Genomic DNA, 13,047 nt, shown 5'->3' with positions numbered 1-13,047 from the left:
ACATTCACCAAAAGACATGTACAAGGACATTCCTGCAGCACTATTCATAACGGCCCAAACTGGAGACAAGCCAATGACCCATCACTGGTAGAATTATGTACCCAGTAGAGTCCAGAAAGAAGCCAGAAAATATTTACATTTTTAATTGCAGTTAGATTGCAGTTAAATTCATAGACGGCATTGTTTGGTTGACCAGGTGTTGGAGCTCTACAGAACGATGAAGAGGGAAGGGGCCACTGAGGTAACGCGGTAATAACGCAGGAAGCAGCGCCCACCTCTGGGCCTGGGACCAAAGTGGGGAGATGGGTTATTAGACCTCAGAAGCTTAGAGGGGGGAGCTGGGACTCAGATGTTTGCAGATGGGGTACCTCCTGGAGTTGATTGTCCTACTTTTTTTCCTTTTGCTGAGGAAGATCTGCCTTGAGCTAACATCTGTGCCAATCTTCCTCTATTTTGTATGTGAGCTGCTGCCACAGCATGGCTGCCGATGAGTAGTGTAGGTCTGTGCCCAGGAACTGGACCCAGGAGCCAAACCCAGGCCGCTGAAGTGGAGCACGCTGTACTTAAGCACTCGGCCATGGGGCCAGCCCCTGATTTTCCTTCTTTTTTCTTTTTTTTTTTGAGGAAGATTGGCCCTGCACTAACATCTGCTGCCAATCCTCCTCTTTTTGCTGAGGAAGACTGGCCCTGAGCTAACATCCATGCCAGTCTTCCTCTACTTTATATGTGGGACGCCTGCCACAGCATGGCTCGACAAGCAGTGCGTAGGTCCACACTCAGGATCCAAACTGGCAAACCCCAGGCCACCGAAGCAGAACATGCAAACTTAACCGCTGCGCCACTGGGCCGGCCCCATAAAGCTGCTTTTTAATGGTAAAGTATACTTTATCTCCATAGACAATGTCCATACGTACCTGAAAGTTATAAATACACATTTCTGAAGAATTGGTTATGAATTATGTTAGAATAGAATACATGTTTCACTATGAGCAAAATCATATTGTTTCTTTTAATGTTATATATATCGTGTGTGTGTGTGTGTGAGGAAGATTAGCCTTGAGCTAACAACCGTACCAATCTTCCTCCACTTTGTACGTGGGACGCCTCCATAGCATGGCTGATGAGTAAAGTAGGTCTGCACCTGGGATTCAAACCCGTGAACCTGGGCCACTGAAGTGGAGCACGTAGAAGTTTAACCACTTGGCCATGGGGCTGGCCTCACTCTTTCGGTTGTATCTTATATTGGATTTTTAAATCAGTTATCATAATATGGAAAGCCCAATTCTTTCTTTTTTCTTTCTTTCTTTTTTTTTTTTTTGCTGAGGAAGATTTGCCATGAGCTAACATCTGCTGCCAATCTTCCTCTTTTTGTATGTGAGCCCACTGCCACAGCATGGCCACTGACAGATGAATGGTATAGGTTTGCACCCAGGAACTAAACCTGGGCTGCTGAAGCAGAGCATGCTGAACTTAACCACTAGGCCACCGGGGCTGGCCCAGAAAGCCAAATTCTTATACTGGGAGAGTTCAAATATTTCGAGAAATGAGTATTCTATCATGGCTATATTCATGTCTAAATGCTTGAAAGAAATGGAGGCCAGGGTGGGAAAGTTCAGCATAGTTTATTATGGCCAGACCATTTAATCTATTTAGCTGTGTCCTGGCGTATTAGTCAATATTCTAAATCCATCCTAACACAGCCCTGGGCAAATCTTCAGGAGTCATTTCTTAGCTGGCTTATGTAGGAGTCGTATATATGGTAGGCGTTTTATGTATAACAAACGTATTTCTATTGATGATTTCCTCTAGATGATCTAACTAGTCTACATTCCCTTTTCTTTAGTCTGAATGTTGAACTGGAAATTCTTTTTCATTTCTGCTGCTGAGACAGCAGCCAAATGAGAGGTCTCTAAGGCCTCTCGCTCGCAAATCAGAGGCACTAAAGGAAAGAAGGAATGACCCCTTGTGGTGGTTTAAAAATAAGTGCACACGTTCTCTGATAATTCTCCTTTCTAGAAGCTGTTTCATTCCTCTCCTTTGAGATGGGCTATACTTGCTTCTAATGAATAGAATGTGGTGGCAGTGACGGATTGTGACTTCTGAGGGTAGGTCATAAAAGCCATTGCAGTTTCTCCCTTGCTCTCTCTTGGACCATTCACTCTGGGGGGAGCCGGACCGTCAAGCAGCCCTATGGAAAGATCCAGGCGGAGGAAGTGAGGCCTCTGTGAAACAGCCGGCAGCAACCTGAGGCCTCCCTCTATCAGCCGAATGAGGGAGCCATCCTGGTAACACATCTCCCAGCCTTACTCAAGCTTTCAGATGGCTGCAGCCCCAGGTGACATCTTGACCCTCCAGCCAAACTGCTCCCAAATTCCTGGACCACAGAAATCGTGAGATAATGAATGCTTGTTGTTTTAAGTTGCTAAATTTGGGAGAAATTTGTTAGGAAACAATAGATAAGTAATACATCATATATACAAGAATAGCTAATATTTATTGAACACGTAGATCCTTCTCTAAGCACTTTATGTGAAATAACTCATATAATCCTCAGAACAAATGTATAAGATGGGTAATATTACTACCTGCATTTCGCAGATCAGGGAACCGAGGCACGTGGGGGCCAGCCTGGTGGCGCTGCGGTTAAGTTCGCATGTTCCGCTTCAGTGGCCCAGGGTTCACTGATTTGGATCCCGGGTGCCGACATGGCACCACATGGCAAGCCATGCTGTGGTAGGCGTTCCACATATAAAGAGGAAGATGGGCACGGATGTTAACTCAGGGCCAGTCTTCCTCAGCAAAAAGAGGAGGATTGGCAGCAGTTAGCTCAGGGCTAATCTTCCTCAAAAAAAAAAAAAAAAAAAGGAAACCGAGGCACAGAGAAACTGAGTAACTTGCCCAGGGTTACCCAGCTAGCTAATGGCAGAACTATGGTTTGAACTCTGGCAGTCTGCCTTTACTGCTCCGTACGCTAACTTCCGTGCTATACTCTGTTGTAATCGTGCCAACACCACTGAGAATACGCTCTAATGAAACAACAAGAGGCAGGCTGAAGCTTCATAATAGAAAGTGGAGATTGGATATAAAGTAACTTTCATAAAACTTTAAAGCATTGGAGAGTCCTTAGAAGGAGGCTGGGTTCTCGTCCACTAAAGGCCCAAGGTGGGTTATGTGATCTCTCAAGTCTGCTTCCAGTTTTATGATGTACTGATTATACCTTCTAAGCCACAACACGATTTAGTAGCTTTACTTGGAAATACCTGAGTGCAATTGGATTTGCAGCATTCTTTAATTTTTTTCAGATATTTGATAAAAATTAATATGATGTGTTTGTCTTGAATTCCGTTGTGCTAGGTAAGGGACAAAAATGCATATATACCGCCCTTTTCACTTCTTTTGGGCTGCTAAGAGACAAAAATATATCCAGTTCTACTATTTCCCCTTCTTAATTATAATATTCATATAATTAGTGATTTGACTTATGTAGCAATAAAGGATGGTAGAACTAAAAAAACTAAACGCCTACTCTATCACTTTATTTCTTCTTTTTTTTGTGTTTCCTATAAAATGTCATTCTAAACTGTGATGCATGTGAAAGAAATTTTTAATTTCCCAATCAGCAGAGACTGGGTCTACAGTTTGTCATTCTTTCTTTAAGCATCTATATAGTATGTGTAAAGCTGTTTACTGATAATCAAGTTGGTGTATTTTAACTTAATAAATTCAAAGCGATTCACAAATATTCTAGGTAGCAAATATAGTTCTCTCCTAATATACAGAAGTGAAAAGACTGGCAAGACCGCCTGGAGGTCTTTAAGTGCGACCTTTTCAGTGAGGCCTTTTCTAAACATCTTCCCAACAAGTTGCTGTTTGTTTTTTCTTGTCTAGGTGCTGTGGCCATCTAGTAAACATTGCATATATTTCACATATTTCCTTTGTGTGCTTTCTGTCTTCCGGCGGTAGAACGTAAGCTCCACGAGGGCAGGGAGATTTTTTTCGTGCTTTATTCTCTGCTGTAAACTCAATACCTAGAACAATGTTGGCTACATAGCAGGTGTTGGAGAAGTATTTGTTGAACAAATGGGCGCAAATAGATGGGGTATGGTCTCCCAACTAATCTTAATGATAATCACTATTCGTCGAATAGTTACTTACCTTATTTGATTATCACATTGATCTAGGACGAGTGGAATTAATATAATTACCATTTTCCAGATGCTGTAGTTAAGGAACTTGCCCAAGGTTATGCAGAAATTAGGTAGCAGAAGTGGGTTTCAACATTAAGCTAAGTGAAAGAAGCCGGTGACCGAAGGTCGCATATTGTGCAACTGCATTTATACGGTCTCTCCAGAATAGGCAAGGCTATAGAGACAGAGAGGAGATTAGCGGTTGCCTGGCCTTGGGCAAGGGGAGGTTGGGGGAAATGAAGACTGACTGCTCATGGGTATGGAGGTTCTTTTAAGGGGACAAAAATGTTTTAAAATTCAATTGTGGTGGTTGCACAACCACCCTAAACACACTGCAGTCTGAACTTTAAGTGGGTGAATTGTGTGGTATGTGAATTGTATCTCAATAAAGCTCTTACAAAGAATAAAAGCAACTGGTTTCAAACTCAGATTTCTTTGGCTTCAAAGCTTTTAATCACCTTCTAGGAGGAGCCTAGATGGGAGTAATGGCTGGTTCAGAGACCCAGTTAGGAAAAGAACAAAGTTTCCTGGAACATCTAGTGCCAGAAAGTAAAGAGGTGTTCAAAACCTGATTGGGACGTGCCCGAAGGACGCTGCAGGTTGAAAGTGTCTTCCCTGGGCAAATGTGGGACAATTGAAGAATCAAAAATCAAAGTGACACTAATTACTGTCAATATTGATACCAAAAACAAAAACAAGAAACAAGGCGTACACAAACGGTAAACAAAGCGGTGACAGAAGAAAGCTCTTCTTTACGTGAGAATGTCACCCAACTAACACAGATGGAAGGGATGGAACATGAGAATTTTAATATCATTATTCTACAACCACCATAGCAGTAATTGATTCAGGCGAGCATCATCGATGGGTGCTAACCATAGAGGGGCAGAATACTCACGCAGTCTCTAAGTATTACCTCGCTGAACTTTTTTAAAAAATTGAAGTGAAATTCACATGACTTGAAGTTAATCATTTAGAGTGAACAATTTAGCGGCATTTAGTATAGTTACAATGTTGTGGCACCATCACATTTATCTGAGCTCCAAGACATTGTCATCAGTATCAATGAAAACCCTGGACCCATTAAGCAGTTGCTCCTCCTTTCCCCTCCCCCCAGCCACTGGCTACCGCCAATCCACTTTCTGTGGATTTGCTTACTCCTGATGTTTCATAGAAACGGAATGGTACACTACATGACCTTTTGTGTCAGTCTTCTGTCACCTGGCAGCATGCTTTTAAGATTCATCCACATTGAAGCATGTATCAGTTCTTCATTCCTTTTTATGGCTGAAAAATATTTCATCGTATGTCTATACTGCAATTTGTTTATCCATTCCTGTGCTGGTGGAGATTTGAGTTGTTTCCAACCTTTTGGCTACTGTGATCAGTGCTGCTATGAATATTTGTGTACAGGAATTTGTTCGAGTGCCTGGATGTATACCTAGGAGTGGAATTGCTGATAATTCTCTGTTTAGCTTTTTGCAGAGCCGCGGAACTGTTTCCCACAGGGATTGCACCCTTTGATATTGCCACGAGCAACGGACAAGGATTCCAATGTCTCTACATCCTTGACATCACTTATTTTCCGTTAAAAAAAATTATAGTCATCCTAGTAGGTGTGAAGTGGTATCGCCTTGTGGTGTTGCTTTGCATTTCTCTAATGATGCTGAGCATCTTTTCATGTACTTATTGGCCACTTGTTTATCTTCTTTGGAGAAATGTCTATTCGAGTTCTTTGCCCATTTTTTACACAGATTACTTTTTAAATACAAAGGAAAAAAGGTACTTTTACCATGGAGAAATGATTAAATGTAACCTCACCAATAATGGAACAAAGCGACATCATAGCCCTCCTGATGCAACTTACTAAGACGGACACAACATCGTCTGTCCAGTGTACCTGACAAAGTTATGTAACTTGAATTTAAGAGGGAACAGATGAATACAAAATGAGGAACATTCTGCAAAACAGAATTGGATTCTTCAAAAAAGTCAATGTCATAAAAAGAAAAAATTATTTTGGGATTATTCTATACTAAAGGAGCTTAAAAAGACATGACAACTAAATGCAATGAGTGATCCTTGATTGTATCCCGGGTTGGAGAAAAAGTCAGCTAAAAGGGATATTTTGAAAATTTGAATATGGCTTCTGTACGTTACAGATAATAGTATTATATTAATATTAAATTTCCTTGGCATGATAATGGAATCTGATTATGTAGAAGAATATCTTTGTCTTAGGAGATGCTTACTGAAATATTGGGGGGAAAGGGTAACTGTCTGCAAAAAACTCAAATGATTTAACAAAAATAAGACAAATACCGCCCCGCACACACAACAAAAAACACACACACACACACACGGCAAGCAAATGAAGTGAAACGTTAAAAACTGGTGAATATGGGTTAATATGGGTGTTCATTATGTTTTTCCCATAACTTCTCCGTAGGTTTGATATTTTTGAAAATAAGTTGAGAAAGTAAAAGTCTAAGTTCAAGCAGCGCCTTGTGTTCCGTTGGGTATAGTATCTTCAGAATAAGACTAGCTGCTTTGCTCAGCTAAGAATCCAGTTGTAGGACCAAAGAGAGGGAAGGGTCAGGATGAACGTCTTTCCAAAATACCATGACTATTTAAATAAACAAAGGAATACGGCGGTTATCATCTCGTCCCACTGTCAACTCGATTCACATCTTTATTAGGAAGCATGATATGAGGCGAGTTTGGAGCGAGCGGGGCCTAAATTCGAATCATCGCTGGGTAAACTGCCTACCCTCTTTAAGACTCAGCTTCCTCATTGTAAGATGGAGAAGGTAACTACTTTGCGGGATTGTTGGGTTAAATTGCCCTACACGCGGCATTTATTGAACTGGGCTGTAATTCAGGTGGAAAAGCTCCATCCTACTTTGCCCGCTATTTGCATCCTTTCCTTCATTAAGCTCAAGCAGTCGCGTGGGGCAGGTAAAGGTGAGCGAGGAGATGACTCCTCCAAGGTCACACAGCTGGTGGGGGACCCAGGTTGCCGGTTCCCGGTCCGGAGCCCTTTCCACGCCCGCCGGGGAGGAGGCGGCGGCGCTCATGGGGACGCAGGGATGCAGAGGCGCCCAGGGGGAGAAGAGGCCGCGCGAGGAGAGGTGCTGGGAGACCCGCGGGGGCGCGGCCCACGGCAGGGCGCACGGCGAGGCGGGCGGCGCCGGCGGCCGGAGTGCGTAGGGGCCAGGCCGGGCCGCGGGCAGGGTGGCGCGGGCCGGGGGCCGGGCGAGGCTGGAGGCCCGGGCCGCCGCGGGGGCGCGGGAGGCGGAGGCCGTGGGCGGGGGGCGCGGGGGCCGCGGCTGCACGGGCGGGCCCCGCGGGGGCGGGGGGCGCGGGGCGCGGGAGGGGCCCGGCGCGGGGGTCCCGCCCCCCCGGCGGGCGGGCGGGCAGCGGGGGCGGGGCCGGCGGGGGCGGGTCCTGCCGGGCCCCCCGCGGGAGCGGCGGCGGCGGCGGCGGCGGCGGCGCAGGCGCGGTCCCCGCCTCCTCGCGGCCGGCGGAGCGAGTGGAGGCTGCAGCCCGGCTCGGCTCGGCGCCCGCGTCGCCGCCGCGAAGCCCCCCGCCCGCGTCCCGCCGCGTCGGGATGAGCTCCCGGAAAGGTGAGCGGCCGCGGCGTTCCCTGCTGCGCGCACGCGGGCCCGCGGGCCGGCGGCCCGACCGTTAATGTGTGTCTTCTCTTTCCCCAGTGCTGGCCATTCAGGCCCGAAAGCGGAGGCCGAAAAGAGAGAAACAGCCGAAAAAGTGAGTCCACGCTTGCCCGCCTCCGGGCCCGGCCCCGCCCGCTCGGGGCCGCCGCCGCCGCCGCCGCCGCCGCCGCCCGCCGGGAAAGTTGCCGGCTGCCGGGCCCGGGGACGCCGCGCTCGCCTGCTGCGCGCCCGCGGGCGGCCCGGGGGAGGGGTGGCGGGGGAGGGGCGCGCGAGCCCGCGGCGGCCCCGGAGCGGCCGGGACCCGGGCCTGGGTGGCCGCCGCGGCCGTCGGGGGTGGGGAGGCGCCGGGCGTGCGCCCCCGGGCTGCGCGCCGAGCCCCAGGGGGCGCGCCGGGTGCGGGCGGGCGGGCGGCTGTTGCGTGGCTCCCACCTGGGCGCGCGGGCCCCGGAGGAAGAGGAGCCGCGGACGCGCGCGCGAGTGTGAGTGTGAGTGTGAGCGTGAGCGTGTCGCCTCCTCTTCCTCCCCGGCCCCCGCCCCTCGGCCTTTCTGCCGAAAGCCCGAGCCGGTTGTCGGGCGGCCCGCCGCGGGCGTGTTCCTGGCGCGCGGTCGGCCCCGGGAGGCGCGCGTTGCGGCGCTCGGCTTTTTCTTGCAAACTTTCTGCCCGGGCCGAGCGTGACTTGGCTGCGCGCGGGGTGCGGGCCGGCGGGCCGGGGGGCGTGTGCGCGGGCGGCCCGGCGCCTCCCCCGCCCGCGCGCTGCCGGCGACCTGATGGATGGGCTGGGGATGTCTCCGACGTGCCAGCCGCCGGCCTCCGCCAGCCTGGCTGCGGACCGGCGCCCGGGAAGCCGTTCCTGGAGAGCCGCGCCGAGACCGCAGAGCGCCGCCGCCGCTCCCTCCTTCCTCGTTTCCTTCCGAATTAAAAAAACCCCAAACCCAGCATTCAGCGTCTTTGCTCCTTCCTCTGGATGGGTGGCTTCGCTCTTCCTTTGGAGCAAGGAGTGCAAGCAAGGTATTTGGGTACTTTGGGGAATGGTAGTCCATCATCAGAAATCTCGAGGCATTTGTTTCCTTTAGGGGATTCCCCTGTAGCGTTCCTAGGCGTTTTCCCTTCCTGCTCGCCTTGATCTCTGCCTAGCGAATTTCATACCTTGATGGCATCTATGAAAACGACCTAAGTCATTGCTAATGTGGGGGTATATCATGACAGGATTTGTGTTTATTCGAAACGGAATACAGCTTGAAAATATTTTTAGGATTTCACAAAATGTGGATATGGACATCATAATGGCCTTGTTAAAAACTGCTAGAGGGAGAGAAGAGTACTTATTAAGGACTCGAGGAACTGGTGGGTGAAAATTGGATATTGGATTCTTAAGGCGTTAAAGTAGATTGGATATTTGGTAGTTTTAGATGCTTTAAGAAATGAGTGCCAGCCTTCACGTCAATCAGAACCTTAAATTTGGGATTTCGTTTGGTGAACGACACAGGTTTAGCTTATAAGTAAGGAGAACTGTAGTGTTTATGATGCTGAGTATTGGGTTTTAGTTACAACTTTCAATTCAAAGCGCATGTCCCCATAGCCCATGATGTTCAGAAACATAAAAAGGAGTTGAAAAAAGCATGCCCCCAGTTTCGGAGATGGCTGTGTGTGTGTATATATATGTATATATATAATCTATATGTGTATGTATGTTATATACACGTGTACATTTAGAAAAACAGTTTTAGTTAAGTAGGTCAGCATATGTTCCGTATTTTCATGTTTCAGGGTAGGACTTCCCTAGTGGCCAAGAGCCTTTTTTGATGTGCGTCAGTTTGGATTTATATGGTGTGCTTATAAAGAATTAGCGTATATCTATATCAGCTTTTACTTTTCTGATTTATCTATCAGTTTCTTCGTTGTCTCTTGTATTTATGTGATAAGATTTGAAGGGAAGCCCCCAGCCGATGACTAAATGAACTGGTAGGTCAGCAGGGTAATTAGCACGGGGGGACCAGCCCAATTATGTAACTGTTTGATTGACACAATGTCATTTTTCACTTAATTCTTGTATCAAGACTTTGTTTTAAAGGGATGCCAGATATGGTTTATTTGTTCATGTATTCAACAAGCTTTTGCATGCCTTTCCTAGGAGACGGTGACAGAGCTCTGAACAGGACAAGCACAGCTCCTGATGAAGCTTACACTCTCTGGGGGCATGGGGAGCACCCCAAAGAGGGTGACAAGATGACAACTTCAGATAGTGCTAAGGGAGAGGGAGAAGATGGGGCGCCTTATGAGGGTGACAGATGACATTGGAACACTGTGCCAGGCACTGTGCTGACCGCTTTACGTGCCTTTACCCCTTGTGACAGCCCTGTGAGGACGATGCTGTTGACACCATTTTACAGATGAGAAAACGGGGCCACAGCATGTGTGAGTAACATGCCCGCCTGTTCAGTTGCACCTGGGCAGCCTGGGACCAGATTCCACACTCAACTCTCTGAGGAGGTGACGTTTGAACAGAAGCTAGAATGAGGGGGAGGAGACGGAAGTGTGGCGGAGGCCCTGGGGAGGCATGCCGTGCTAGGAATGTTGGAGGAACCAGAGGTCAGGGTGGCTGGGGGGCTACTGTGGAGGATGGGGAAGGGGGAGGAGTCCGAGTGGGTAGGCCTCGCCCTGTGGGCCATTGGGAGGCTTACGGATGGAGTGACAGGGTCTGAGTCCTGTTTTGGAAAGAGCACTGGCTGTCACTGTGGAGAGTGGCTTGTGGGTGGCAGGGGAGCTGGCCGTCTGTGGTACGTGGGAAACCTTCGTGGCTGGGTTCAGGGTGCAGGGGGTGGCGCTGGGGAGAAGTGGTAGTAGGAGGGACTTCAGGGGCCTGGTGGTCTCGGAGGTGTTCCTCCTTTTACGGATGGCACTGACAGAGGTTAAGGTCACACTTAGTTTGGACCAGAATTCAGGTCTCCTGATGCCCAGGGTTTTTGCTTTTTGATTAATTCTCCAGAGGAGGAAAAGGAGTAATATGTCTGATTTGAAACTGTATTAATGTAATGATTGGCAGACTTGAGTTATGTGACTCTGTGGGCCTGGCTTGATGTAGTAGGATCTGCTTTTGTCATTATGTGCTTGTGTATGCAAGCTGGCTCTTCATTCATTTTAGTTCAGTTCAGTTCTCTGAGCGTCTGTGAACTGAGCCAATTCCTTTAGGCTACGTTTTTAGTGTACAGAAATTTGTAGTTGTCAGGAATGAGATGAAGGTTTCTCTTCTTAGCTGAGTCAAAATTTTAATCTCATCAGATTGCTCCTGCAAGTTTAGTGTGCTAATTATTAGTTGTGCTGCTTTGTGAGTGACAGGCAGCAGGAAAGGGCTACGGTGTCATTTAATCATGGATCTTAAGAATTAGCTAAATCACGTGGCTTGGGTTAGACTTTTGCTTAGGCGCATGTGTATATGTGCAAAGTTTTTTAAAGATCTTTTTTATTTATTCGTTTTTTTCCCCACATGTAACTTTTTCTTAATGAGACATCATTCACGTACCGTAAAGTTCATCTTTTAAAGTGTATAATCCATTGGTTTTTAGTATATTCTCAAAGCTGTACAGCCATCATTGTTATCTAATTCTAGAACATTTTAATCACCCCAAAAGAGAAACCCTGTACTTGTTTAGCAGTCAATCCCCATTCTCTGTTGCCCTCAGCAACCACTAATTTATTTTCTGTCTCTATGAACTTACCTGTTCTGGATATTTCATATAAGTGCAATCATACAATATATGGTCTTGTGTCTTATTTCTTTCACTTAGCATAATGTTTTCAAGGTTCATCCACGTTGTAGAATGTGTTGGTACTTGGTACCTTTATATGGCCAAGTAATGTTTCATTGTGTTGACACACCACATTTTCTGTATCCATTCATCCATTGATGGACATTTGGGTTCTTTTCACTTTTTGGCTATAAATTACTTTTTAACTCTTTTTTTTTTAATTAAAACTTTTTATTAAAAAATGTAAATAATAGGACTCACAAGAAATTGCAAAAATAGTATAGAGTTCCCTGTGTACTCTTCATCCAGCCTCCCCCAGTGGTGATATCTTCCATCACCATAGGACATTGTCAAAACCAGGAAACTGACGTTGGCACAGTACTGTTAACTCAAGTAAGATTTCACCAGTTTTTACATGCTCTGTGTGTGTTTGTGTAGTTCTGTCAAGTGTTACTGCGTGTGTAGATTAGTGTAATCATCATCATGATGAGGATGCAGGACTGTTTCATCAGCACAGAGAAACTCCGTCTCGTTACTGTAATAATTGTACCCTCCTCTCAGCCCTCACGCCTGGCGAGCGCTGGTCTGTGCTCCGTCACTGTGATTTTGCCGCTGTGAGAATGTTATGTAAGTGGAATTATACGGTGTGTAACCTTTTCAGATGCACTTTTTTCACTCAGCATAGTGCCCTTGAGACTCATGCATGTTTTTGGGTGTATGCGTGCTCATCCTTTTGTTGCTGACCAGCATTCGCAGTGTGACTGTCCCACGGTTTATCCACTCACCTGCCGAATGACGTTGGATAGCTTCTGGTTTTTGATTCTTCCAAATAAAGCCGCCGGTCATTTGTGTACAGGTTTTTATGTGAAGATGTTTCCATTTCCGTAGCAGAAATACTCAAGAATATGATTGCCGGAGGACTTCTCTGTGTATTTTGACTTTATAGCAAGTTAGCAAGTGGGCCTCTTGGTGTCTGCTGTTCCCCTCTCTCTTTTCCTCTGCACGGTGTCTGTGATCTGTGTGCTGCTGCTCATGGGTTCTGCACTGTATCCTTTGGGCTCTTGACTTTCTGTTGGTAGGTGGGTCCTGTGGGTTGTTGCTTATCTGTTTTGACTGCTGCAGAAAATGTAAAGCATGGGGTTAGTGGCACTGGCTCAGTAAGTCACAGATGAGACAATTTAGGAATGCTGTCTTACAGGTTTGTATCTTTATTAGGTAAGCCATAACCCTTCCCTGTAGTACACACTCAAGTGCACAAGCCCATGACTTTGGAATACTGCCATGGAAAGTAATCACGTTTTTTTTGTGTGTGTGTGTGAGGAAGATTGGCCCTGAGCTAACGTCTGTTACCAATCTGCCTCTTTTTGCTTGAGGAAGATTGGCCTTGAGTTAAGATCTGTGCCATACCTCCTCTATTTTGTATGTGGGACACCACCACA

At 47.1% G+C, this 13,047-nt stretch overlaps 1 protein-coding gene across 36 annotated transcripts in view; it reads left to right on the top strand.

The window, feature by feature from the left end:
* The first annotated feature begins 2,121 nt into the window (after positions 1-2,121).
* The window catches only part of SRPK2 (SRSF protein kinase 2), a 228,861-nt gene continuing 217,935 nt past the window's right edge, over positions 2,122-13,047 (top strand). For 4 of the 36 annotated variants that reach the window (XM_070617081.1, XM_070617078.1, XM_070617077.1 and 1 more), the window contains exons 1-2: positions 7,248-7,389; positions 7,901-7,955. In XM_070617081.1, the coding sequence (XP_070473182.1) occupies positions 7,263-7,389; positions 7,901-7,955 (182 nt within the window). In that variant the 5' untranslated portion in view covers positions 7,248-7,262. Of the gene's footprint in view, positions 2,391-6,886; positions 6,998-7,247; positions 7,390-7,624; positions 7,814-7,900; positions 7,956-8,631; positions 8,871-13,047 lie in introns of those variants that run through there. The other 32 variants (XM_070617111.1, XM_070617102.1, XM_070617100.1 and 29 more) reach the window with 15 other exon arrangements.

The sequence above is a fragment of the Equus przewalskii genome, chromosome 4, assembly GCF_037783145.1.
Source record: "Equus przewalskii isolate Varuska chromosome 4, EquPr2, whole genome shotgun sequence".
NCBI classification, from domain to species: domain Eukaryota; kingdom Metazoa; phylum Chordata; class Mammalia; order Perissodactyla; family Equidae; genus Equus; species Equus przewalskii.
This window is presented reverse-complemented; position numbering and strand designations above follow the sequence as displayed.